The 27,684-nt window shown below is 58.1% G+C and overlaps 1 protein-coding gene across 5 annotated transcripts; it reads left to right on the top strand.

Moving 5' to 3' along the window:
• The first annotated feature begins 1,674 nt into the window (after positions 1-1,674).
• On the top strand, positions 1,675-25,031 carry PCDH1 (protocadherin 1). 5 transcript variants are annotated; one of them, XM_022589959.3, is made up of 5 exons: positions 1,675-1,877; positions 9,935-10,797; positions 13,748-15,943; positions 21,051-21,270; positions 23,425-25,031. In XM_022589959.3, the coding sequence occupies exons 1-5, from the start codon at positions 1,838-1,840 to the stop codon at positions 23,817-23,819; spliced, it is 3,714 nt and encodes a 1,237-aa protein (XP_022445667.1). In that variant the 5' UTR covers positions 1,675-1,837; the 3' UTR covers positions 23,820-25,031. The 5 variants fall into 5 exon arrangements, with proteins under 5 accessions (XP_022445667.1, XP_089765543.1, XP_022445668.1 ...); XM_089909417.1 differs by lacking the exon at positions 1,675-1,877 and adding an exon at positions 2,074-3,047; XM_022589960.3 differs by lacking the exon at positions 1,675-1,877 and adding an exon at positions 3,896-4,188.
• Positions 25,032-27,684: the final 2,653 nt, after the last annotated feature.

Raw genomic sequence — 27,684 nt, 5'->3', positions numbered from 1 at the left:
CCCAGCAAGCAGACTGGGGAGGGTTTGCTGCAGTGGGCAGCGGGCACAGGCTGGGGGCAGGGAAGCTGAGGCAGCTCCTCTGTGGAAGATTTCTTGTCTCTGGGCCACTGATTCCTCCCTTGGAGTTGTGCTCAGTGATGCGGAGCATATGAGTTTTGCAGGGGACCGGGAGAAACCACCTATAGGACAGATCCTCCTTTCACTAGCTCACCCCATCTCGCATCCAGAGCGCCACATCTTGGATTCTGGGGCTGAGGTCTGAGAGTGCAGACTAGAGCGGGGCCCAGGCCAGAAAGGGAGTTCGAGGGGGGCTGCTCTCGGAGAGATCTTGGGCAGCCCTCAGCTGGCCCGAGAGCCCACCCTTACCCTGAAGAGTGTTCCACAGAGAATACAGGTATCATAAGGGGAGGAAGCAGAGGAAAGAGACAAGGGATACAGGAGTGGTAGGGATGGGAAAATGCCTGTGGATAGGGAGTAGTCAGAGGCTATGGCAAATAGAGGCCCAGCCATCAGTCATCCCATATTAGGCCTCTGCACACCCAGTTCCAGGCCTTACCAGGGACAGTCTTTCTCACTCTTCTGGCCTGAAACCCACTGCGTTGGCTTATAAGTGGCAAAAGCTGGAGGTCGTATTAGACTGGGGCACTTGAAAGCCTGGGGTACCAAACCCTGAGCGAAGGGAAAGGAGTTCCCAGGCTGCTCAGCCACCTCTAGATGGCGCCAGAGAGCCAAAACTGAGTGGGAGAAACTGAGTATTGAGTGTGTGAGACACTGCGTGTGACACAGTGTGTGACTCGGTGTGATTGTGACAGGGAGCGTGTGGCACTGCGAGGGCGTGTGACACAGGCCGTGACACTGCTTGGCTTCGCGGGGTAGGGACCCATGTGACTGTGTGAATGTGTGTATGTCACTGGTAAATGTGTCGGGGTCACAGCTCCATGCCGCCCAGCGGGCAGGTGATTGAGGGACCCTCTAATAGCCCGAGCTTAGGTGCGTTACCTCATCCTCACACTTGTATATCTTCCCAGTCCTCATTCTAGAGGAGCCCCCCGGGGCCCGTTACCCTCTCCCTCGCACGGTCCCCTCCATAGCCCCACCCCCAAGACTTGCTGCGGCCACCGACGCTGACCGCTCTGCGGCTTCGGCCAGAGGGGGAGGAGTGGACTTCCCCTGAGCGCAGTGAGAAGGGAGGGCCATTCGGGGTGATCTGGGGGTCTGGGCGGGAAGAAGGTGGATCAGGAGGAGCAGATGCCCAGAAAAGAAGGCACCGGGGGAGACATTTCCCGTGCCTCCACTTCCCAGGGGGGCAGGGTAGGGGACAGGTGTTTGAGTGAGGTTAGGAAAGGAATTCGGGAGGGGTCCCAGATGGGAGCACGGGTGGGATAAGTGTGAACTGAAGAGCCAGGGAGGGGGACGGTCTGTGTATACGGGCCTCGGGTAGGGGAGAGATAGCCAAAGGGGTCCTGGCTTTGGGGAGCGGTGCTGGGGTCCCCTCCCAGCAGGACCAGAGCGGTCCCGAGCTCCACCTCCCGGCCGTGTTGGGCGGGGGAGGGGGCAGGGAGGCGGGAGGGAGGCAGGCGGGCGGGCCAGGAGGGAGAGGGAGGGAGGGGGCGGGAGGGAGGGGGCGGGCCCGGTTGTGCTCTCCGTTCGCCGTTGGCTCCGCCACCGCTGCCGCCACCACCGCCGCCTCACACACTCGGGGAGCGGGAGCGCGGCGCGGACGCGAAGCCGCCGGGGCTGCTGTGCCCAAAGCCAGCCGGAGCCGAGCCTGAACCGCAGCGCCAGCCAGAGCCGTGCCGTGCCGAGCCGCAGCCCGGGCCGGGGCCGGTGGCGGCTCATGGACTGCAGGGCCCGCGGCCTGCGCTGCCCAGAGGCGGGTAAGGATCGGTGGCGGTGGAGGCGGTGGTGGCTCCCGGCCGGGAGCGGCCATGGCCGGCGGGAGTCGAGGGAGGGGCGCTCGGCCGAGCGAGGCCACGGGGGCCCGGTCGGTGCTCAGCGCGCCGGGGCTGAGGTGGGGGCGGTTGGGGTTGCGGCTGGGGCACCCTGGCCTCCAAGGTCCGCCGCAAATAGCCGAGCGAGGAGAGCGGGTGCTGGACTGGGCTCCAGCCTGGGCGCCCTGCACCCCGGAGCGCTTGGAGCTGCGGGGATAGGGGGGCTCCAGCCGCGCGAGGGATGGAGATGGCCTGGGGCAAGCCCGCAGCCCCCAGTTCGAAGGGGGGCCGTCCCCGAGGATGTAGCAAGCAAGGACCCTCATTCACAACGCGCGCGCGCGCGCGCGCACACACACACACACACACACACACACACACACTTGTTGGGCGACCAGCTCGGATCACTCAGGCGCTTCCAGCTCCCCGCGGGCACCCGGAGGGCCAGACCACGGACATATGTACACACATACATACATATGTGCACACAGGCATACCTCCCGCACACCAGCGCCCACTGGGGCACCGTCAGTAGCTTAGAATCTGCTTCAGCTTCTGCACGCTCAGCAGCACGGACACACAACCCGTGGCCATACAAAGCAACAAAACACAACCGGGGGTGACGTTCGGCGACATGGACACACAAACGCAATCTCATGCCCTCACATACGAGTGTCACGGCCACAGTTCGCCAGATGAACACTCAAAACCCAGCCCCGCACACACATATTCCTTTAAGGCACACACCCTAACATAAATTATGTTACACTCCTTGGCCAGAACACAGGTACACAACACATGTCTCGCTTGCACCCCTCGACTGCACCCATAAACACAGAACCCAGTGTTTCAGCACACTCCTTGACGGCACACGCCCTAACACAGCAAGTGGCACCCACAGCAGCGCCTCACGGTCACAAACACAGAATCTGCTGCTTCACACATCTTAACACTGGGTGTCACACACACCTTCCACCAACAGTGTCACATTACACCTTGCAGCGTATACACACAAACATACACGCTCTGTCCCTCACCCTCGGAGGCCAGATTCCGTCAGGGGAAGCCGCCGGGCCACCCGGAGAGCCCCTAGAGCCCGTTTCCCCTTAGCGCCGTACGGTGAGTGTAAACTTCGGCCCAGCGGGAACCCTAGGGGCTGGCCGGACCTGCTTCCCCGCTGGCGCCTCCCCACCCCCACTCCGGGGCCGGTCGGCCGGGAATTCCCGGAACGAGCTGGACCTGGCAGGCCGCGCCAGCCCCTCCTCCCCGGAGCTCCAGGGCCCTAGGTCCCTTTGCAGAGGGTGCAAGCCTTGGGCGGTGTTTGCGACCCTCTTCGGACCATTCAGCTTCGTTCTCCAAACCACCTGGATCCCCAGCACACCTGGGGCCCCCACACCTGTGTCCTTCTCACACCTGGGCGTCCTCTCCGCCGGGTCCCGGCTGCAGGCCAGAGTCGTGTGTGCGGGCAAGGCCCTGGGACCAGGAGGGCACGCGCGCGGCACGCGCAGGAGCACAACTGGCAGGCGAGAAGGACTCGCACCCCTTCCCCCCAGCTACCCTCGGGAGCCCAGACTTCTGGCCTCAGTTTTTCAGCAGTGGTCGGAGACCATTCCTTCTAGCAGGAGATATTCGGGGCTGCTTTGAGGTCTTTGACGATTGAGAGTGGGGCAAAGCCTCCTTTTTCCGCTAGAGGGTCCGTTTTACGAGAATTTCTCCTCCGGGCCGGGCTCGCTGCTTTGTGATTCCGGCGCTGGCTCCCTCCCCGCCCCCTCACTGCGCCCGCTGCGCGGCTCTAGACGACGCCGGCTTGCGGGGGTCCCTAGGCTGAGGCCCGAGAGGCAGAGGAGGAGGGAGTCCCCGCGGCGGCCCCCGGGGCTGGGGGCACCAGGGACACGCCGGTGAGGCGCGTTCTCACCGCGCCGCGCTCGCCCTGAGCTCGGGAAGGCCCGGCGTCTCCCTGCTGAGGGTGGGGGTGGGGTGGGGCCGGCCGAGCCGGAGGCTGGCGGAGAACAGCCGCCGTCCCACCTCCCCCGACACACTCTCCCGCGTCCTCTGGGAGGAGATACCCCGCGCGCAGGAGGTGTACGGGGAGCGCCCGCTGACCGCGGCGGTGTAGGCTGAGGTCTGCCCCGGCCGGCAGAGTCCAGGACGTCGTGCCGGAAAACGCCGAGAGCCTTCCATTACCTGCTCTGGGCCAACCCTTGGTAGCTGCCAGGAAGGAGAGCGCGCCGAAGGTGTTTGTGACAGCCCAGAGGTCTAGGTGTGTGTGGGGTGGAGGGGTGTTACTTTCTTGACGTGGCGGTCTGGGAGGATTGAAATGTGTAATTACGACCAGACCAGGGGATGGAGTGGAATCGAGGAGAGAGGGATGAGAGGGGCCTCCAGAGACTGCCAGGGGCGGGGTGGTAGGGGAGCAGGTCCGGTTTCAGCTCTGGCTGCATTTAGTTTCTTCCCTTACCTCCCACCCAATCCCCAATTCCAAAAGGGATTTCAGCTGGAAAGGGGGGTCTTGCTGGTAAGGCGTCCTCCTGGAAGACGGGCTGCTGCTGTGGCTACTTGGTCAGGGGAGCTGGGCTAGGTAGAGATAGTGAGCTAACTGCCTCGGAGTGTGGGTGGAAGGGTCAGGAGAAGGTCTGCAAGGGTGGGGGGAGGAGCTGAGCAGGAGTCAAGGCTGGGGGGGAGAGGAGATGGGAAAGGAGGAGGCCCTTCTGATACGGGTGAGGTCTGCCCCTACCGTGAGAGAGGATAGTTGGTGCCGCAGAGAGAGATTCTTCCAACCATGTATTGAGCACCTGCTGTCTGCTAGGGCCCATGGTGGGTGATGAGGATGCAGTACTGTAGTAAGACAGACACCACCCTTGCCTTCATAGGTCTTCCCAACTGGCAGGGGATTGGCTCATTTATTTATTGAACCAATGAGCACCTACCGTTTGCCTGATGTTGGAAATAAAGTGCTGTCTTCGGTGATGGAAAGCTATCTGTCCTCTACAACGTAATAGACCTTAATGCATCGGCTCTCATTTAATCCTCCCAAATAACTTCAAGAGGCAGGATTATTTCCATTTCACAATATGGAAATATGTTCAGAGAGGTAAAGTCACTTGGCCAAGGTCACACAGCTAGGAAGTGGTGGAACCAGGGTTTGAACCCCGACAGTCTGACTCAAGAATGCAGGTGCCTGGAAACCCTGCAGAGGCTAACAGAGGGTTGTGAAAAAGAAGGGAGAGGAGCTGAGGGCTGTGCACTTATTCACTGTGGGAAGCCTCTGAACAGCTCCACCCCACACAGCCCAGCTTGCTTACCCTCCTCTCCCAGATGTTTGCTGTGTCCCTTGGTGTTTTGTGCCCACAGTGGTGGTGACTGTTGTGTAACAGTGCAGGAGTGAGGGTCAGGGCTGACCTGGCCTCTGGGACAGTGATGTCTGCCCCTGTGTGTTTCCTCTCTGGCCACAGCATTCAGCAGGAAATGGCCCCTGGTCCCCGAGGTGGACTGTCAATGAAGGTTCCAGGTGAACCCTCAGCACTGTTCTCCTTCCTCCCCAGATGTTGACACAGATGGCGTTTTCCTTGCCCTTCCCTGGACTCTGCCCCCTCACACCTCACTGTGCTCCTCTGGCCTGAGAAGAATGAGTCACTGTCCCTACTGAGGCTCTGGCTTCTCAGGGTCCTGGGTGCCCAGTGTCGTTAGGTGGAGGTGGGGACACCCCTGCTGGGAAGGCAGCCAATGCCTAGGGAAGGGCAGATAAGGCACTAATCGTTTCAAAGGCTGCCGTCTGGGACTAATGACTCCCAGCAGCCAACCACCAGGACAAAGTTCAGGGATGGCGGGTGGGAGCAGGGGGTAGGAAAGGCTGCCTCACTGCCACTCCTGGCTGTTCTGTCTCTCTCTCTGCATCCTGGGAGGCCTGGGTTCCTTTGGACCTTGAACCCTAGGCTCTCTCTTTCTCTTTCACTCCTTGCCCTGCAGGTTTGGCAGCCCAGGGATTTTGTGTGTGTGTGTGTCTGTGTGTGTGTGTTGGCGGGGGCGGGGAGGGGGGGTGGCAGGGGTGGTACATAGCAACCACTGATTTGCCTTCCCCCATCCAGCCTTTTCCCAACTCAGTGAGGAGGCATTCTTATTTCTCAAATCCCAATTCTTCCACTTACTACTTCTGTGACCTAAGGCAATTATTATTTTTGAGCCTCAGTTTTATCATCTGTATTATGGGGAGCCGTAAATTAATAATAACTAGTACCCATTTCAGCGGGTTGGGAGGGTTAGATGGGAAATGGATGTAAATGGAGTAAAATCTCTCGGGGAGTGTTAGTTGGGTTGATGATGATGGTGAGGAGAGGGATGATAATAAAGGTGATGATAATAGAATGTATGCTTCTTTCTTAACTCCAAAGACCTAGAGTACCTCAGAGTTGTTCCCAAAAGGTTCCTGACCCTTGCTGCCTCCACCTTGCTGCCTGGGGGTTTCTCCAGGTCCCTCTTCCAGAATCAGAATTCCTAAGGGTGGAGCCAGATAATACTCATTTTAAAGGAACTCTTCAGGTGCTTAAAAGAGCCTAAACTCTCTTCAGCTCTTATTGGGCAACCGACTCTGGGCAACCCTCCCCCAACCCCATTTCCCCCCCAAATTCCACCTTCCTCCCAGGAAGCCGCGCCCCCTCCCCGCCCCCAACCTTGCTTGCCTTGGATATTCCCTTTTGGTTTTCTTCCCAAGTCAGAAGTTAGATGCCACAATCCTTTCCTGACCCCTAAGGGTGACAGGGTGAGTGAGAGAATGTGTATGAGAGTTAGGGGGCAGGCGTGGGGAGGGGGGATGGGGGGGAATGTGTCACAAGCATGCTATGTTTGTGCTGCCTGGAAGGCCTGAGGGGTTAGAGCCCCTGGTTGTGACCCAAGATGGGGAAGGAAGCCCCCAAGGTCAGTGCTTAATCTGTAGCTCTTAGAGCGGCTACAAATGAAAGTCACCCTGACGGTGCCAGACCATGGACCTCTGAATTTGTAGCCAAAATTTGTGAGTGTTCATTTTTCTTGGAAAAATCTGCAGTGTGGTTTCATAAAATACATAAAGGGGAATGTGACCCAAAAAGGTTACAAACCGTTGATCTGGAGGGAGTGAGTGGAGGCAGGCTGGCACTGCTTTATTTCTCCTCTTTGTCATGTTTAGGGTAACTCCCAAGTAACCCCCACCCTGCCAAGACTTCTGCACGGAATCGGTGCTCACAATGATCCCATGTTGTGTGTGTGCTGTGCAAGGGAGGGCAGGATAAGGTGCCCAGAAGGGAATGAGGTTCTTTGGAGACAGGTGTGTTTGGGTTGAGGCTTGTTGGTAAGATGAGCCCAGTGCCAGGTCCATGCAGAGAGAGGGGAAATGGCTGGAGGGTGGATCCAAATAGAGCATCAGATAAATTCCTCCCTCCTTTAAAGAGATTAAGATTGCAGCTGAGAGCAAACACACACACTAATCTGATAACAGCCTCACAGGCGTTGAGCCTATTAGTGCGAGGAGTGACCAGGGAGGGGCTGTGCTTGTGTAAGGAATCTGCATTCAATGACCATTTGCTGAGAGTCTGCTAGGGACCTACACAGAGAAGCATTAAATCAGACCCCAGGGAGTTCTCAGTGGAGTAGGGAAATTGGGCAAGAAAACAAGCAGTGACCATACAGAAAGTTCCATGATAGGCTAAGCCTGAGAGGTGAAATAATCACAGTCATTCATGAGCTGTTACTGAGTACCTACAGTGTGCAGGGTCCAGGGCAAGGCCCTGAGGATGTAGGAGTAAACAAAGCAGAGGCTCTCCCAGTCTCCACTCACAGTCTTATAGGAAAGAGAAATAATTCACAAGTTATTTCCCAAACAGCTACCTAACTACAATTGTGAGTGCTTTGAGGGAGCATTTGTTGAATACTCACTGTGCTAGGCATTTAGCCCACATGATCTCAAACTCCCTAGGAAAGAGGTAGTATTATCCCCATTTTACAGATAAGGAAACTGAGGCTCTAAGTCAATTGCTCCAGCTCACGCAGTCAGAAAGTGGGCAGCTGGGGTTTGCCTCAGACTGTCTGATGTCACATTCCCTGCTCTTCTCCACCCTGCTGCCTTACATCTGTCAAATGGGTACAGCCCAACAAAAGTGACAAATAGTCCTTGAGTTAGAACCACTGTCAGCTCCACAACGACAGATTGCATCTGTCTTGTTCGCCGCTGTGTCCCACTGCCCAGGATCGCGCCTGGAATGTTGTAAGTGCCCAATAAACGCTCACTGAATGCATGAGTGAGCACCTATAGTGCGCCTAGCTCTGTGAAGGTGAATGGGTGGGGGCTGGGGGATGAGGGTAGGGAGCCCTGTCCCTTCCTTCGGGACGCTTGGAGGGGAATAAGTGCAGAGAACACAGGAGGAAGCGCACAATAACTGGGATTGAACAACACGGGCGGGCGGTGTCCCAGGCTGCACAGTGATTCATCGCCATGGGATTGAGACACACAGTAAGTGGCTGTGAGTTGGAGGAAGGAGAGGTCACTGAGGGCTGAAGAGGCCTGGGAAGGCTTCCTGGGTGACCAGAACCTGCCTTCAGTGGGGTGGGTGTGGCCTGTGACAGGGCCTGGGGTGGGATTTCCAGGTATGGGGCACGTACTCCAGGAGCTAGGGAAGGAAGATTGAGCCTGAGCCTCTGCTGAAAATACTGGGCTGAAGATTTTGGATTTGAATAGAAGGGCTGGCCGTGGTCGTGGTAGTGCTGGAGAGGAGGAGGGAGTCAAGACTGGGACTTAGCTGGAGGGTCTGGCTGGGGTCTGCTGCGGCACAGCTCAAAGCTGGGGGAGATGGGCAGAAGGCTCTCGTGGTGATGGCGGTGCAGCTTGTGGTTGGCTGGGGCATACAGGGCTCTAACTGGAAGGATTTGGGGGTGGGCGGGGAGAGGCAGGTATGAGATGGGACTGGACCGATTAAGCGGGGGAGGGGCCAGATGTTCACTGAGAGACTGAGCAGGGGTATGGGGAGTGAGCGGTCAGGGCAAGGCTGCTGGTGTTATTGGCAGCTCTGTCCCAGTTAGACCTGCTGGGCTCCTAGTTGCTAAGGATAGGCTGGGGCAGCTCCCAATGCCACTTCCAGGGCTAGTCAGCTCTGACCACAGTCCTGACCCCAGTCTTGACGTCTACTCTCTTCTTCCACATACCTGCCCGTGTCTCTCCTCCCCGCCGTCCCCCACCCTGGTGGAGAGGGAGGGTAGAGGAGCCCCGGGAACTGTGTGTGTACACACAGGTGTGAGTGCCCAGGGGCACGTTTGTTTGGAAGGGGGTCGGGGAGGGTTAACACCTACTCCACAGCCCTAACCGTTTTCAAGCCTTGATTGGTGCCCAGCCCAAGCTGGCCCTTCATGAGGGCGGGGACATTGGGCACTAGGGTGATTACCGCCAGGAGAAAGGGATCTGAGATGTCCTACCTCCTGTGCGTACACTGACTTGGCATCTCAGCAGGGAGAGGAACGTGACATCATCCCTCCTCCCGGCAGCCAATGTGAGTGGCCCTCAGTGTGGGCAGCGGGCAGATGATCCGGGGTCTGGGGAACGTGAGGGTACCTGCGTCTCTCTCCTACCTCGTATGTGTGGGGGGGGAGTTGCTCCTGGTCTCGCCCTTCCACTTGCTGTCTCTCCCTATCTCAGTATCAGGGTAATTAGCATGGGTGACTATGGCAGGATGCTGCTGAGAAGGAGGTGTTGGGCAAAGCACAGGGTAGAGAGCAGGGAGGGAGGGAGGGAGGGAGGGAGTGTCAGGTGGGTCAGGGCGTTCCTTGGGCAGGAACTGCTCTAGACCTGCTCCTCCAGCTGGGGCAGACACCGCTGCTACACCAGCTGTGGGTGAGACTCAGGGTTCTGGGTTCTGTACTAGGGCAGATCTCTCCTGGGAGATCAGTGTGTAGGTGGCAGAGGGGGAGTCGGGGGCTGGCTCTGGGCAGCCCTCAGGGCCTGGGCCCTCCTCCCAGCTGACCCCCTGTTTTGTCTCCCTCGCGTACAGCCCTCCTGATTCTGGAGCCTGCCCGGATGGGGTCCCTGAGGCACAGCCCAGGCCCTGGGGGGCAACGGTTGCTGCCGCCTGCCTTGCTGCTGGCACTTCTGCTGCTGCTAGCTCCATCCCCAGGCCACGCCACTCGGGTGGTGTACAAGGTGCCAGAGGAACAACCGCCCAACACCCTCATTGGGAGCCTCGCAGCCGATTATGGTTTTCCAGACGTGGGCCACCTATACAAACTAGAAGTAGGCGCCCCGTACCTGCGGGTGGATGGCAAGACAGGCGACATCTTTACCACGGAGACCTCTATCGACCGCGAGGGGCTCCGAGAATGCCAGAACCAGCTCCCTGGTGAGCCCTGCATCCTGGAGTTTGAGGTGTCTATCACGGACCTCGTGCAGAATGGCAGCCCCCGGCTGCTAGAGGGCCAGATAGAGGTCCAGGACATCAATGACAACACGCCCAACTTCGCCTCACCAGTCATCACGCTGCCCATCCCCGAGAACACCAACAATGGCTCACTCTTCTCCATCCCAGTGGCTTCGGACCGCGATGCTGGCCCCAACGGTGTAGCGTCCTATGAGCTGCAGGTGGGGCCCGAGGCCCAGGGGCTATTTAAGCTGCAGGTGGCAGAGGACCAGGACGGAAAGCAGCCGCAGCTCATCGTGATGGGCAACCTGGACCGGGAGCGCTTGGACTCTTACGACCTCACTATCAAGGTGCAGGATGGCGGCAACCCCCCACGCGCCAGCAGCGCCCTGCTGCGAGTCGCTGTGCTCGACACCAATGACAATGCCCCCAAGTTCGAGCGGCCGTCCTACGAGGCTGAGCTGTCTGAGAACAGCCCCATAGGACACTCAGTCATCCAGGTGAGAGGCCCCTCCATCTAACTGTCAGGGTGACCCACATTTAGAAATGGGAGCCTACCCCAACCTCGTGAGAGTTCCCTTCACTTAAGGGCAAGATGGCCAAGATGTTGTGGTGAGATCTCTCTTCCCCAGCCCCCGCCTGGTGAGACCTTCCCACAAGTCCACCTCACCCCAGCAGGGGATTTACTTTCCTCTGTCAAGCTATTCAGGTGACAGTGACATAGCATATGAACAGTGATCCCCCCATCCCCGAGGCAGACTCAAGCTGGAGAAACCTCTGCAAAGTGAAACCCCCTCCCAAGTCAAATGATATCCTTCTCCCCAGCCAAGTGAGCTGAGCTGGAACAAGTGAACCGCCTTTTGTCCAAGTAGAATCTCTCCAGAGATGAGAATGTCTTCCCAACCAGGGGCCCTTTAGCCACATGCGAGTTTCCTGAGGCTGGAGGACAGAGCCTTGCTTTGCCCATCCCTGACAGTCACAAGAGATCATTTTAGCCAGGTGAGTCCTCAGAATTCTAGAAAACTGTACGCAGATGTCTATACACCCACCTCCTCCCCTAGGCACAGGGTACCCATGGGTGTGGGGTGCTGGGCACAGTAGGGGGGGTCGGTGGCCTCTGCTGAAGCTCTCAACACCCCTCTCGATGGGAACTGCCCCAGGAGCTGGGCAGCTTGGTGGGGTCAGGGCCTGGGAGAGAGCAAAGAAAGCGTCCCTGCAGACAGGTGGGCGTATCTCCCACTGTCATCTCAGCCCTGGCCTCCTGCCAGCCCCAGCTCCTTTCTCCTTCCCCATGGGCTGAAGCTGTCTGTCTTTGGTATGAGGAAGCTGAGGAGGGCTCACCATTACCCGTCCTGGGAAACCCTTCATCCCAAGTCCTCAAGCTGAAGCAGGGCACGGGGAGGAGTTTTGGCCTTTTTTTAGAGGCTGGTGGACTGGAACCTGTAGAAGAGAGACTGAGAAAGAAAAGGGAGACAGACAGTCGGGGATGGCGAATAATCATAGCCTAGGTGCCAGGTACTGTTCTGAGTACATTATGTGTATTATATCATTTAATCTCCACAGTACAATGTAAGCATTATCCCCATTTTGCAGATGGGGAACTGAGCCCACAGAGATTAGGAAACTTGCCTGGTAACCCCCACCTGATGTGTTCAGATTCCACCTTGGCCACATCCAACAGTTTGGCTTCAGAGCCCATGTGTGTAAGAGCTGGGAAGTGGGATGACGCAGGAGAATGGGGCAGAGACGAGGCTATGGGTAGACAGAGCAGAAAAGAGAGGATGGGAGAGAGCCAGCAGTGGGAAAGAGGCAGAAGGAGAACTGAGCAAGATGGGAGGGAAAGAGAGACAGAAGTCAAGACTCAGAGACAGAGACAGAGAGGTGAGATGGCAAGAGAGGCAGACAAGGAGGTGGGTGACCAGTCTAGAGACAGGGAGACAGTGGGGATCATAATGTAAAAGTTGGTGACAGACTGGGGGAACAGGGGGATGGAGGGGCGAGGAGAAACCATTAGAGGGGTGAGCAGAGACCAGGTAGCTCACCAGTGTTTTCACTGACAAAAAAATCCTGATGGGAAGGAAAGGAGACTAGCAGTGGCCTGAGGCCCTGCTAGGTGCAATGCCCAATACTGTGTCAGCACCGATTTTCAGAGCTGGATGGACAAAAAGAGGGATAAATGCTATTTAGGGAGCACTTGCCATGTGCCAGGCAGTGTTAGGCATTTTTACACTTATCATCCCATCTAATCCTCACCACAACCCCATTAAGTAGGTTCTATTATTATCCCCATTTTACACATTTGTAGACTGAGGCTTGAGGATGTTAAATAATTGGCCCAAGGCCTCATAGTTGGGAAGTGGCAGAGCTGGGATTTGAACCTAGGACTCTTGCTCTGCTCCCCAGAGACTCTGCCAAGTGGTGCCTGTCCTGTCTACCCCCTACCCCCTCCTCCCCCGCCCCCGCCTGTACTGCCATCACATTCTGTTGGGCTGTGACCTAACTCCATCCCTCTTGTTGCTCCCTGACCAGTGCCACCTCATGACCATTCCCACCTGGCTCCTGTTGCCCCATTACCACCCATGTTTGTATAGACTTGGGCCGAGTGTGTGTCGGCCTTGGCGTGGAAGGATGCGCCCACTGCAAAGGGACAGAGAGTTCATTGTGTGATGCTGGGAGCCCAGCCCGCTGCCAGCAGGCTCTGTGGGCTGCACCAGCCCCTCCCTCCTGGCCGCAGGCTCGGCTGGATTCCTCAAGTTGATGCCTAGCCAGCGCCAGCCATGGGAGGGGAAGAGAGATGAAACAGGTTTCCCCGGTTTTGACAGAGTGTAGTGACCTGGCCTGGCGGGCGGGCTCCCTCTGACCCACATCCCTACCTGGCCCCTTTCAAAAAAGAAATCCCCTCACCCGTGGCCTCCAGAGGGGCACGTGGGTCTCCATTCGTGTGCCAGTAGACACGTGCATAAACATACCTTCTCACATAATCACAACACTTGTGTGTGCATGCATGCATGTTGCACACATATGTCACGCATACACACCATCTCTACTACTCACACCTTTCCAGCTCTTCAGAAGGGTTTGAAGGCCAGTTTAATTGGGTGGAAGGGCTGCCCTAGCTGCTAATTGGATCCTCATCCCCATATTTGGGTGGACTAGTATAGGAGTGATAAGTAGAGTTCAGTTCTGCCCTGTCCCATCTCTAGTAGTAGCTTGTAGCACCACTGAGGATTTGTGGGCTGTATCTGTGCTCTTCAGGGAAAAAGATCAGTAATATATGCCAAAGTGTCAGGATTGGGAAAAGGGCAGGGCATGCATGTGCTGCTTTTGGAAAGGGTGCCTTGTTAGATTAGTTGCGTCTGCCGTGCTCGTTGGAAAGGCAGAAATGTGTCGCTTAATTTATCGCCAAACTAACCCAGCCCCGATTTCCTTGTTTTTCCCCCTGCCTTGTAGGTGAAGGCCAATGACTCTGACCAAGGTGCCAACGCAGAGATCGACTACACGTTCCACCAGGTGCCCGAGGTTGTGAGGCGTCTTCTGAGACTGGACAGGAACACGGGACTTATCACTGTGCAGGGCCCCGTGGACCGTGAGGACCTAAGCACCCTGCGCTTCTCGGTGCTTGCCAAGGACCGAGGCACCAACCCCAAGAGTGCCCGAGCCCAAGTGGTGGTGACCGTGAAGGACGTGAACGACAATGCCCCCACCATTGAGATCCGGGGCATAGGGCTGGTGACTCACCAAGACGGGATGGCTAACATCTCAGAGGACGTGGCAGAAGAGACAGCTGTGGCCCTGGTGCAGGTATCTGACCGAGATGAGGGAGAAAATGCAGCTGTCACCTGTGTGGTGGCAGGTGACGTGCCCTTCCAGCTCCGCCAGGCCAGTGAGACGGGAAGTGACAGCAAGAAGAAGTACTTCCTGCAGACCACCACCCCGCTCGACTATGAGAAGGTCAAAGACTACACCATTGAGATTGTGGCCGTGGACTCTGGCAACCCCCCACTCTCGAGCACCAACTCCCTCAAGGTGCAGGTGGTGGATGTCAATGACAATGCACCTGTCTTCACCCAGAGTGTCACTGAGGTCGCCTTCCCAGAAAACAACAAGCCAGGTGAAGTGGTCGCTGAGGTCACTGCCAGTGATGCCGACTCGGGCTCCAATGCTGAGCTGGTTTACTCTCTGGAGCCTGAGCCGGCTGCCAAGGGCCTCTTCACCATCTCACCTGAGACTGGAGAGATCCGGGTGAAGACATCCCTTGATAGGGAACAGAGGGAAAGCTACGAGTTGAAGGTGGTGGCAGCCGACCGGGGCAGCCCCAGCCTCCAAGGCACAGCCACCGTCCTTGTCAACGTGCTGGACTGCAATGACAATGACCCCAAGTTTATGCTGAGTGGCTACAACTTCTCAGTGATGGAGAACATGCCGGCGCTGAGTCCAGTGGGCATGGTGACGGTCATTGATGGGGACAAGGGGGAGAACGCCCGGGTGCAGCTCACGGTGGAGCAGGACAATGGTGATTTTGTTATCCAGAACGGCACGGGCACCATCCTCTCCAGCCTGAGCTTCGATCGGGAGCAGCAAAGCACCTATACCTTCCAGCTGAAGGCGGTGGACGGCGGCGTCCCACCTCGCTCGGCTTACGTTGGCGTCACCATCAACGTGCTGGATGAGAATGACAATGCACCCTTTATCACCGCCCCTTCCAACACCTCCCACCGGCTGCTGACCCCCCAGACCCGTCTGGGTGAGACGGTCAGCCAGGTGACAGCTGAGGACATTGACTCTGGTGTCAACGCTGAGCTGACCTATAGCATCGCCGGTGGCAACCCTTACGGACTCTTCCAGATTGGGTCACATTCCGGTGCCATCACCCTGGAAAAGGAGATTGAGCGGCGCCACCATGGGCTGCACCGCTTAGTGGTGAAGGTCACTGACCGCGGCAAGCCCCCTCGCTATGGCACAGCCTTGGTCCACTTGTATGTCAATGACACCCTGGCCAACCGCACCCTGCTGGAGACCCTGCTGGGCCACAGCCTGGACACGCCGCTGGACATCGACATTGCTGGGGATCCGGAATACGAGCGCTCCAAGCAGCGCGGCAACATCCTGTTTGGCGTGGTGGCGGGTGTCGTGGCCGTGGCCTTGCTCATCGCCCTGGCCGTGCTCGTGCGCTACTGCCGGCAACGGGAGGCCAAGAGTGGCTACCAGGCTGGCAAGAAGGAGACCAAGGACCTGTATGCCCCCAAGCCCAGCAGCAAAGTTTCCAAGGGAAACAAAAGCAAGGGCAAGAAGAGCAAATCTCCCAAGCCCGTGAAGCCGGTGGAGGACGAGGATGAGGCCGGGCTGCAGAAATCCCTCAAGTTCAACCTGATGAGCGATGCCCCTGGGGACAGCCCCCGCATCCACCTGCCCCTCAACTACCCACCAGGCAGCCCTGACCTCGGCCGCCACTATCGCTCTAATTCCCCACTGCCTTCCATCCAGCTGCAGCCCCAGTCACCCTCCGCCTCCAAGAAGCACCAGGTGGTGCAGGACCTGCCGCCAGCCAACACTTTCGTAGGCACTGGGGACACGACGTCCACGGGCTCTGAGCAGTACTCCGACTACAGCTACCGCACCAACCCCCCCAAATACCCCAGCAAGCAGGTAGGCCAGCCCTTGCAGCTCAGCATACCCCGGCCCCCACCCCACCCCTACCACGGGGCCATCTGGACCGAGGTGTGGGAGTAACAGAGCTGGTGTCTCGGGCCTGCCGTGCTCACCAGCCCAAGTCAGTAGTGGGAGGTGGAGCCAAAGATCGGGGGATGCTGGGACCACTGATGACCCTGCTGCCTCACCCAGGCTTGGAGGGTCGGGCCGAATGCAAACTGAGGGTGTGCCCCGTGTCCCGCCCCCCTCCGCGCTGGGAGAGGCCTGTGACTTGTCACATCCTGGGACACTGGACCACCCGCTGGGTCCTGCAGGTGGGGACTGATGGGTAGGTGAGCAGAAGGGTTTGGAGGCAGAAGCGGGGAGGGAAGTGGAGAAGAAGTCTCCTACAAACGTGGGTCTCTGTCCGAGACCAGCCATGGGTGCTTCTCTAGAGGGGAAAGGGGGAGACCTGGGGTCCTGGTGGGTAACCAGGTGGACGCTCTGTCAGGGAAGGGGGCCTCCCCACTTGTGCCTTCTCTGTGTACTGTGTGTCACCCTCTTCCCCACCCCAGACTCCTGGGGCTGGGCCCCAGTTCCCCTCCCCCAGCCCCAGACACTTCACCCTGATAATAAAGTTCTCTATTTTTGGAGTTTTGGCTTCTTATTTTCCTGGAACTGAGAGAAGGAGCGAGAGAGACTGGAAACAGCCCTTTGTCCGATGTCCTGCCTCACTTTCCCCATCCCTGCCCTTTGTCCCTTCCCCCGTCCCAGACCTGCCCCTCTGCCCCAACCCTATCTTAATTGACCAGGTCCCCCTGCCGCCCCACCATGACCATGTCCATGATTGGGGGAAGTGCTTTCTGAGCAGGCTTCAAATGGAGCTGTCCAGCAGTGTCCCCTTCCCTCATGTTTGTGACACCTCCCTGGGAATGGCACCCTTTACCAAGAAAGCGGATGGAGATGCACCCAAGTCCTGCCCTTTTCTCTGCTGGCTGAGACTTGACCTTTCCCATTTGTGCACATCGGAGCATCTCGCAACAGAGCTCAGACCAGAGCAGCTGGTGGGGGTGGAGTGCAGCCTGGCTGCCTCAGGTGAAGGCAGAGAACCTCTTAATTATACCAGGCACCTTCCCTCGAGGTAAGATCTTCCCAAGTCCTTTTCCCAGCCTCTTCATCCCAATACCGCTCAACACCCAGCAATTAGCCTGCTCTGCCCTGTGTCTTCCCACCATGGTCACCAGTCTGGGCTGCCGGGAGGGAGGGCCCAGGGAGAGGGGAGGATAGCCCCCAGTGCTATGGACTGACCTGCTCTGTATCCCCACTGCTGACCAGGGCTGAGGCGCCCTATCCGGCCCCCTCCCTTCCCTTCCTTCAGCTCCTTGCTCTGGCCACCCTGAGCTGCTAGCTCTCACTCACTCTCTCTCTCTCCGTCTCTCACTTCTTGCTCTCCTGGGTCTGCCCTGTCTCTGGCTGTGCCTGAGGAGGAGGCTAAAGTCTGGGTGAGGGGCCTCAGGTCCTGGGGGAGTCTCTGAGGGCAGAGGCAACCTGTCTCCATGGCGACTGAAGAGGCTTGAGACACTCCCAGGAGGTCCAGGGTGTCAGCTCTCTACTCTGATTCCGTCCACAAACTCCCCAATGCCCCGGGGTACCCCCAAAGTAAAAACTCCTAGGGGCTTTGGAGGAGTGGTGCATGGGGAAGTGAAATCTGGTTTCATCGCATTTCCCTTGGACAAATAAGCATCTCTAGGGTCACCTCCAGCAGCTCCTGACCAATCATTCTTTCTCTTTTGTTCCTCTCCTTGCTGCCACCGCCTCTCTCTTTCTTCTGTTCCTTTAGCTCCTTAATCTCTTTCTTTCTCAAGGTCTGAGGGATTATCCCTTATTCGGCTCCAGTCCAACCCATCCGTGGAGCCACACTGAACATTCAAACACAACCAAACCACGACACCAGTGTCATCATTAAAACACATAGGCTGAACCCCTACTGTGTGCTCAGCATAGTATTAGACCTTGAGGAAAAAATGGTCATATTTCTACAAGACATACAAGTAACAAGATGAGGCAGTTGAGAATCATGGTGTCGATTCTCACCGGTGAGAAGTGCCATATAGTAAAGCTTTTCCCAACTTGTTCTACCACTTCTGCCACTACTTGCTTCCATTTTTTTGAGTCCTTACCAGGTGCAACGTACCATGCTGAGCATTTTATGTGAATTAGCTCATCCACTGCTCATAACTCTTTGTGATGCAGGTCATTTTACAGAAGTGAAAACTAGTTAGCGATGGAGTCAAATTCAAACACAAATCATCAGGAAAGCTGATTGCCAGAGTCTGCTGTTTTCCGTTATGCTATAAAAAAGGGGTTCCAGGACTAAGTTCACATTAACCTATTAAAGGCTCTGCAAAGCCTGCAAGAAGGGAAAACCTGCTAAACTTTGTGTAACTCTGGGTTTTCCAAATTTATTTGACCATGGTGCCCCCTCCCTTTCTTTGAGGCACATAGTATGAGAAAACGTGCATAGGACACGGGGGTGGGCTTCTGGGAGGGGAATGAGAACCCTGAGCTGGCTCTTCATAAAGTGAGGAGCTGGAGTTGGACGGGAGGCTGAGCCAATCCCGAGGTGAGGCGGGAGTGAGCGTGACCAAGTTGGAGGCAGGGGGAGGGCAGAAAGGGGATTCTGGCTGGAGTGGAGGGTATAGGAGGGAGCTGAGACAGGAGACTGGAAGACGGTAGGTTGTAGAGGACATAGATGCTTTGCCAAAAGTTCCTTAAGAAGCAGTGGGAGGCCCCGAAAGCTCATGAGTTTTGGATGAACTGAGTTTTAGAGAGTTTACTGGAGTGTATGGTGGATTTAAGGTGGGTAGAGGTGAAGGTACAGGACTGCACCTCTAAGGTCTGAGCAAGGATGGTGGAAAAGGGCGTGATGGATGGATGGATCAGGCTGACCTTCTGGAGAAGTGACCCACAGGACTCAAGGGATGATTGGATATGGGATAGGGGTGGGGAGCGAGTGGAGAGCTACCAGGGTCCCCAGATAGATAGCATCCTTCTGACTCCGGGTGGTAGGATGACGAGATCATTGCCCATGCAGAAGCTGAGTAAAGAAAAAGAATTTGGTTTCAGGCATGTTGAATCTGAAGGGTCCATAGGGACGGCCGATTGGAAATAACCAGCAAGGGTCTAGAACTTCTGGACTAGGGTCTGAGAGAGATTTTGGATCTAGGCTTTTTAAGATTTGATAGTCATAGAATGATGGGGAATATTTAGTGTTGAGTATGACCCAACCCTCCATTTTACAGAAAAGAATCATAGGAAAAAGACCAAGTGATGTGCCTAGGAGGCAGGACTGAAGCCTTGGATTACCAGGCACAGGTTCTGCAGGGAGGGAGGGCTGCTGGCTAATGTCTTAAAGAAAACTGGAAAGAAAAACACCCAACAGCCAGACTGCCCTGTGCCTCCCAGACCCTCCTGGAACCTATTCACTCCATCACCAGGTGGATGTGCTCCTTTACATCCTCCCAGCCCCAAGTATCAGGTCAGTTTTGGGGATCTTGTCTGTCATCACCCAGACCTTTCGGTGTTTTGGATCCCAACGTGGATCTCGAGAAGGGTTGCCTATGCCTGAAGGTGGGGTGGGAGCCAAGGTGGGAAGGCGGCTCCAAAGCTCCCTGTGCTGACAACCTCCCTTACCCCAGCTGCCTTGGATGGCACGGAAATTGTGTAGGGTATCAGGAGGGTGGGTCTGCAAACCTGGGACACCCTCCTCTGGCCATCTTGAGAACCTCCTATTGAGAGTTTTAAAGACAAAGCACCACAAGGTCTTAGAGGATTAGAAGGAGCCTGGAGACTCGTCAGCAGGGCCCTGGGCCCGGGCTGCTCCCACCCCTGGCCCCCAGGGGCCCGGGTCTGCGCCCTCCACAACTTCTAATTTCCAGTTGGCAGGAGAACCAGTGGTGGTCCCAGGTGGGTGTTTGGGGGATGGGTTGGTTGTACCGAGTGCCAAGCTGAGGTTGCCAGGTTCCTGGCATGATCGTCAACCCATGGCAGGCAGGCAGGGCTGCTGTCTGGGAGCAGCCTGTCACTGTTGCCCTCCCTCCACCCCAGCCCCTGCTCCAAGCTCCTAAATCCTGGCTCTACCAAGCCAGCGGCCCCTCCCGGAAGCTCCTTCCTCTTTCCTAGAAGGAGTCTCCATTCGAAGAAGCCAACCTTCCGAATCCCTGATGGATGCTGGGCCCCTCCCCCTATGCCCAGGTCCTCCTGGGCCCTGCCCTCTCCAGTTAATACTGTTTCCTGATCTGGAGGACTGGGGAGTTCCCACTGTTCTGCTACCCCATCCCCAAGGTGCCCTGGTTTGTCATCAGGCTCCCTTTCCCTCTTCCCTCCCACCTTTTTCCACTCCCAGGCCTCTCTGAAGGGGAACGCAGTGGGCACCTGGGTGGGTGGGGACTCAGCAGGGAGTCCTGCCTGTGGCATTACAGACCAGGGGTGAGGAACAGAAGATCAGAAAGAGGTTAGCACCCCACTGGATGGAGGCAATGAGAAGTTAACAGAGCAATGAGACAGGTGAGGAGCTGGAGTCTGGAGGGTGCTATTTGGAAATCAGGGAACTGTTCTGGTATTGGTGAGCTGTTTTGGAATTAGGAGTCTGTCCTGATTTTAGGGAGCTGTTGTAAAAACTGGAGGCTTGCTGGTGTTTAGAGGCTATGCTGGAATTAGGGAAGTTGGCTGGAATTGTGCTGTTTTGGTGTTGGCTGTCTGGAATTAAACAGAGGCTGTGCCAGTACTGGGAAGCTGTGCTCTAACAAGTGGTTGTACTGGATTAAGCTTATTGTGCTGGCCTGGGAGCTATCATAACACGGGGGCCTGTGCTGTGTTGGGACTTCCAGTGCGTGGTCCTGGCTGTCCGGGGAGCTGACCTAGAATCAAAGGGCAGTCCTCTATTAAGGTCTCTGCTTTCTGGGGGGTTCTGCTGTGCTAGGGGGCTGGGCCTCTTCCTGGTTGCTGTTGAGGCCTAGAGGGCTAGGAGCTCTGGGGGTGGGCTTGGCTGGGGCTGTAGCCCGGTGCGGTGGCGGCCCCGTGGCGCAGGCTGGCCGGCCGGCAGTGACACTCCCTCTCCCTGCAGTTACCTCACCGCCGAGTCACCTTCTCCGCCACCAGCCAGGCGCAGGAGCTGCAGGACCCGTCCCAGCACAGTTACTACGACAGTGGCCTGGAGGAGTCTGAGACGCCGTCCAGCAAGTCCTCCTCGGGGCCCCGACTCGGTCCCCTGGCTCTGCCTGAGGATCACTATGAGCGCACCACCCCCGATGGCAGCATAGGAGAGATGGAGCACCCCGAGAACGGTGAGGGGACCCCAGGAATGAGTAGAAGCCTGTGAGTGATGACGAGACCTTAGAGATAGCCTCCATCTCTTGAGCTCTCGGGTATTCAGCAGTAAACACTGTGCTGAGTGCTTTCTGGTATATATTCATTTAACCTTCACAACCGCTCTCTGATCTGAGAACTTTATTGTGCCCCCTTTACAGTGGGGGAAACGGAGGCTCAGAGAGGTTGAGTCACTTACCCAAAGTCATATACAGGAAGTGACAGAGCTGGGAGGGATTCAAACCCAGGCACCTCTGACTCCAAAGACTTTGAATTCAGCACTACTTTATTCTGCTTCCTGGGAACAGAGACCCTGAGAATGGGGGCCAGAGGGCTCAGGTAGTGGTGAGGGAACTTTGAGGGGATCCTGAGATAATGAGAGCTCAGAGGGCCTTGAGAAAAGGGAAGGGACCCTGGATGCTATGAGGAGCCCAGAGAAGGGTGTGATGATCCCCTGTCGGGAGGAGCAGGAGAGGGTTTGGCTGAGGAGAAGGAGTGGGGAGGCCCGGGGAGGGGAAAGGCTTGTGTGGGAGGGGCTTGGAGGGTGATGGCAGACGTGGGATCTGGGCTGGAGCAGAGGTCAGCATGGGAATGGATGGGGGGCGTGTTGTCAGAATGTATGTTTGTAGTGCGTGTGTGTGCGTGAAGGTACCTCTGGTGGCCCGTGGTGGGGAGACTAAATCAGCTTCCCCTTGGGATAGAAAGACTCTCCAGCTTAGAGCTTTCCTCAGATCTCGTCCCCTCCCTCAGTCCAAACTCCCCCAGCCCGCCACAAGATGAAAAGTTCCACACCTCACCCCTCGGGCCCAGGGCTCTTGTCTAACCTCCCAGGCCCCAGGTCTCAGAGTGCCCTCCATCCCCACCCTGCCCATCCATGTGCGATCTCACGCCCGTCTCGTCCTTTTTGTGCCCGCGCAGAGCCGGCTGGCCGGAGCAGGCCCTGAGGTGGACTGCCAGGTATGTGGGAGCTGCTCTGGGGTCTGGGGTCTGTGGGACTCGGCCCAGCACCCAGCCCCGCCCACCCAGTGCCCGTGCTCTGCTCCGTGCCACGTTGGGTCCCCCCACTCTGCCCTGAACTGAAGAGCCCCGGAGGGGTTAACAACAGAGCTGTCCCCTCCTCACCTTGCACTGGCAGGAGGCCAAGCCAGGGAGGGTGGTGCCAGGGGAGTCCCCACCCCAGGTGGTGCCGCTCAGTCACATCCCTGGAGGGGGGGCACCGCCTGGTACTGTCCCCAAGCGAGGGCGGGACAGGGGCAACTGTGACAGGAAGTACTCAAGGCCCAGACGTTCCCATGGAGACCCCCGCTGCCCAGCAACCACACTGGCTACTGCTGATGTCAGACAGCCAACTTCTGTTCCCATGGGTGTTCTGGGCAGGGAGCGGGGCAAGGCCAGGGGGGTGGTGGGTGGTGTAGGGGCCGGAGTGAGGCGGGGAGGGGCTGCATGAGTGTGCTTGTGGATATGTGAGTGTGTGCTTCTACGCAAACCCCTGGCTTTGTAGCAGGGCCTTGCTATGCTGGTGTGGGGTGGGGTCCCAGGGCAACTGGGAGCATGGTGAGGCTGGAGGGGGCTCAGAAGGGAGGCATGTGCCCACCTTTGTCTGAGGATAGAGATGCCTGGTGTAGATTTGTGTGTCCACACCTATCTGAGGGTAGGAGTGTGTGTGTGTGTGTGAGAGAGAGAGAGAGAGAGAGAGGAGAGAGCGAGCAGTAGAGAGAGAAAGAGATTGTGTCTTTAATGAGGATGGGGGTTTCCTCACCCCTATCTGAGGGTAAATGTGCATGTTTCAGCCTGTCTGGAGATAGATGACGGAGTGTGTAGATGGGGTGTGTGTGCACCTGTCTGAGGGCAGATATGGTGGATGTGTGAGAGGAGAGCTGGAGGGTGGGTGAGGATGGAAAGAATGTGTCTATTTAAGGACAGATTGTGTGTGTGTGAGAGAGAGTATGCATGCGGTGGATGGTGGGAGGGTGTGTGTCTATTTGAGGGTGTGTGTGCCTGTGAGCTCAGTGGGCAGGAAGGGGCGTGCACCCCTGTTCCAAGGCGGCATGGAGGCGCTGGTGGGAGGCCGTGGAGCAGAGCTCTGCGAGGCTGCCCTGCCTGAGGACCATCCTCCCGGCTCTCCCCTGCAGACCTGCGCCCTTTGCCTGACGTCGCCATGACGGGCACATGTACCCGGGAATGCAGCGAGTTTGGCCACTCCGACACGTGCTGGATGCCTGGCCAGTCGTCTCCCAGCCGCCGGACCAAGAGCAGCGCCCTCAAACTCTCCACCTTCGTGCCTTACCAGGACCGAGGAGGGCAGGAGCCTGCGGGCGCCGGCAGCCCCAGCCCCCCGGAAGACCGGAACACCAAAACGGCCCCCGTGCGCCTCCTGCCCTCCTACAGTGCCTTCTCCCACAGTAGCCATGATTCCTGCAAGGACTCGGCCACCTTGGAGGAAATCCCCCTGACCCAGACCTCGGACTTCCCACCTGCAGCCACACCGGCATCCGCCCAGACGGCCAAGCGCGAGATCTACCTGTGAGCCCCCTTCTGGCCGGCCGGCCATCCCTTCCCCAGCCACCGGCCAGCTCCCAGGCGGGCCCATGCCAGGGCCCCTGCTCCTGACCCCTCCAGCGTGGACTTCCTGGCCAGGGCCCTGAGTGGGGGGGTTACTGGCCTCATGACCACGCTGGCCCTTCCCCCATGCAGGGTCCAGGTCTTCTTCCCTCACTTCAGCCCCCAAACCCTAGGGAGCCCCCTCTTCCCCTTTATGGGGCTCCCCCCAGCTGATGCCCAAGAGGGCTCCTCTACAATGACTAGGCTCCGGTTCCTCGACTTCCAGGGATCACCCCCTCACTTTGGGCAGATGGCAGAGTCAAGGGTGGGCAGCACACTTTTAACTCATTGTGCCCCGCATGGCCAACCAGGGCGGGCATAGGACGCCCCCATTCCAGCCCTGCAGCAGGGCTGAACTGGGGAGCCCCTCTCCCTGGGAACTCCCAGAGGAAACTCTTGACCGCCAGGGGCTCCCTGAAGGGCTGTTGTTACCAAAGGTGGGGTGGGATGGCGGTGGGAGTGGGGCGGAGGCCTTGTCTTCCTATACTGCTCCTGGGCTGGCCCACCTGCCTGCCGCATGCCCATGCCTGGTCCCATCCGGGCCCCCCCCCCCTTCCCACTGGTCATGCAGTGTCTGTATATAAGGACCTTGGAATGACGTCCCCATTTCTGCCTGATTTGCAACTTTTCTTGTTGATGTTGTGTTGTCTTGGGGGGGCCCCTCTGGGGGGAGACCTGCCCTGCGCCCCCTCTTCCCTGCCGCAGTGCCCCCCACCCCAGGCCTCTATTGTTCCATGTTGTAAATACCCCTGGGGCTGTGGCAGGATGGGGGTGCAGGCCAGGGAAACAAGGGGGGTGGGGGTGGGGATGGGGGAACACTCGCCTATCAGCAGAGCTGGGCTTTTATTTAATTTTTTTTAAGAATACAAATCTCTATTTTTTTGGAACTGTTGCGCTGTGCCCTGGGGTGGGGGGGACCCCTGCTCAGGCTGGCCCCCACATCCAGACGAGCATCACGGAGGGGCCCTGAGGCTGTGGGGGGCAGCTGGCCGGGGGTGGGGAGACTGTGCCTCTGGCCTGGTTGGGTGAGTTGGGAGCAGGAAGGTTTGCTCAGGGGGTGGCTGGTTGCTGCCCCCAACGGGGGATACCTGCACCCTGCCCCCTCTCCGCTCTGCACCCCCCCCCCAAGCCCCTGCCATGACTGACCCGTCAGCCTGTAAAACCACCATTGCCTTGATCTCAGGGGGTGGGAAGGGCTGCCTCAGGGCACCCTGGGCTCCAGGCCCCCTTCTTCCAGTTGGGCTTCCCTTTGCCAGGGTCAGGGGTCCCGTGGCGTGGGGGGATCGGGGGGCAGAGAAGCCCAGTCAGCCATGATGAGGTGGGATTCTTTTCTTCACCTCAGGGGGCCAGGGTGTGAGGGGCATCCTGCAGAGGCCCCATCTCCCACTGTGGCCATCTCAAAGCCTCAGCCCCTCTTCCTTCCACAAACCCCCACTGCCTTGGCCCATACCTCTCCGGCTCCCCAGGGGCCCAGGCTGGGAGGCTGGAGACTCAGGGTATGGCCCTTGCTTGACTTAGTCTAAGCTTGGGGGCGCGGCCCAAGGGTGGGAGGGGTGGGTACAGGCTGCTGGGTCGTCTGGTGCCTTTGGGAGCTGTGCTGCTGGAGTCTTGACTCCTGTAACCCCAGAGACCCCACCTCCACCCCTGAAAGCCAGGGGGCTGAAGAATCACCTTGTTCTCTGCTCCTTGCCCCTAGCTTGGCTTGGGGTAACAGTGCTGGGAAGGAGAGCATTGTTAGGCTCGTGGCCCCAGCATACACAGCCCTTCAGTGGAGGGTGGAGGGGGGTGGTGTAGAGTGGCCTGGGGTGGCAGCAACCAGGTCTAGGGATTGGCCAAAGGCTCCTTTCCCTGGGGGAGGCCCAGGAAGTGGGCTGGGGCTTGTTAAAGAGACAGCCCCTTCCCCCTGCACAAACGGGGCAGGTGCAATAGTGGTGCAGTTGGTAACCTGAGGTGCCCCGCTGGTGGGTCAGTGGCCTCGAGGGCTGTCCTGGGTCCTGGGGGTCAAGATTCTGGCAAGAAGATTGTACGAGGCCCATTTGCTTGGTGGAGAGGGTGGTCCAGACAGGAGGCATTCCTGGGGTCAGTGGACTGCCCCTGGAAGCCCCTGGTGGCCTGGGCACCCTGGCCTGGTCTCGGAGACCCCTGCGCACTAGGTGGAAGGGCAGAGGAGCATTTTGCACAATGGAGAAGCCAGAAGGAAGGGGGTGGCCCAGGTGGCTGGGAGGGCTGAGAAGCACAGAGGAGGAGCCCTTCCCACAGGCAAAGGCAGAGACCCTAGCCCCCTGGCTGGGGTTGGGGCACTGAGTCTGTCACCACCTGGGCACTTGAGAGGTGAAACCAAAGGTGGGCAGGGGATGGGTGACAGCACTGGGGACCATGCCTGTTGGTCCTAGGTCTGTGAAGCCCTTCCCCAATGCCTTGTGTCGCGTACAGTTTTATGTACAAATAGGCGACATTTGGCCAGAGGAGACCCCGCTCAAACCCAGCCTGACCCAGTCAGTGTCTTCCTAGAGGGGACCTAGTCTGTCCCTACCCCCTACTTCAGAGCATGTCTCTTGGTAGGGGGAGGGTATATGGGGACATACTTCTCTCCTAGGGTCCCTGAAGCGTGTCTCACATCCTCGGGGGAGGGTCTCTGGGGCATCCCTCACCTCTGGGGGCTCCCTAGGCCCTATCTCTCCCCTTGGGAGTCTCTGGGTGGGGGGGACATGTATTCCCGCTGGGGACCATGGGAGCATGTCTCCCCCGCTACCCAGGCTCTCTGGGGAGCCTGTTGTCCTCCCAGGGTTTCTCGGAGTACTTAAGGCATGTCAGTCTTGGGCCATCTCTCTTCCCAGGGAAGGGGGCTATCTCTGAAGCATGTCTGGGAAGAGATGTTTCTGGCCCTCCCTGCACCTCTCCCCCAGGGGTGTCTCTGACCTGCAGCACTTCGGATGAGACTGGGCAGCTCTGAGCTGTCTTTTCTCCCAGGGGCTCTGGGATACCTCTCTCTCCTGAGGGCCCGGCCTCTGGAGCCATTTCTTCCCTGTGTGGGGGCCGTCTCCTGGTGTTTGGTTGGCCTGTGTTGGCCAAGAGAAAGCCTCTTAGGGGGCGTCTCCACGCGGGACTTCTCTGGGAGGGGGGACTGTGTCTCGCCCATGGGGTTCCCCGGCGGTGTGTCTGCCTGTGGGGAGGGGGAGACTGTGTCTCCTCGGGTTATCTGAGTGGGGAGGGGGGCCGTGTCTCTCTCGTGTGTTGGGGGGCGGGGGTCGGGGAGGGGGGTTTTGGGCGCATCGGATGCCCACACTGGGGTCGTGTTTCTCTTGGTTCGTGCCACTTCCCACCGCCTCGCTCCTCCCGGGAAGGGCTCCCGTCCCGCCCCCACTCCACCCCCGTCCCTGGCGCTGCGAGCACAATCCCGTCGATTTGTAATGATTTCTGTCTCTGTCTTTCTCTTTCTCTGACCACCCCCGCCCCCCCCAACCCCGCCGCGAGCATGCGCAGGCACCTCCCCTACCCCTCCGGTTCGGTTCGTTTCCGGTTTGTTTGCTGAGCTGTCAATGAAAGACCCGTGTAATTATTCCCGAGCTTTACAATAAAAGTGTGAAAACCGGACCCCACTTGGCTTCTTCTGGGCCCTCGGGCCTGCGTCCCGGGGAGAGTGGAGGCTAAGTCTGGGGTAGAGACCTTGGAGGGGGGCCGGGGGACGCGGACGGGAGAAGAGGGATCGAAACCCATACTGGGATTAATCGGTTCCACGCAGGGATGGGGGCAAGAGGACGGACACTGAGGACAGACATCTACTTCATACG

Source organism: Delphinapterus leucas, chromosome 3, assembly GCF_059928025.1.
Source record: "Delphinapterus leucas isolate spDelLeu-1000000601 "Yukka" chromosome 3, BTC_Dleu_Yukka2, whole genome shotgun sequence".
In the NCBI taxonomy this organism is placed as follows: domain Eukaryota; kingdom Metazoa; phylum Chordata; class Mammalia; order Artiodactyla; family Monodontidae; genus Delphinapterus; species Delphinapterus leucas.
This window is presented reverse-complemented; position numbering and strand designations above follow the sequence as displayed.

Coding starts and splice junctions, on each gene's coding strand:
- PCDH1 (XM_022589959.3), top strand. CDS start 1,838: ATGGACTGCAGGGCCCGCGGCCTGCGCTGCCCAGAGGCGG. Junction 1,878..9,934: donor CCTGCGCTGCCCAGAGGCGG/GTAAGGATCGGT, acceptor CCTCGCGTACAG/CCCTCCTGATTCTGGAGCCT. Junction 10,798..13,747: donor TAGGACACTCAGTCATCCAG/GTGAGAGGCCCC, acceptor CCTGCCTTGTAG/GTGAAGGCCAATGACTCTGA.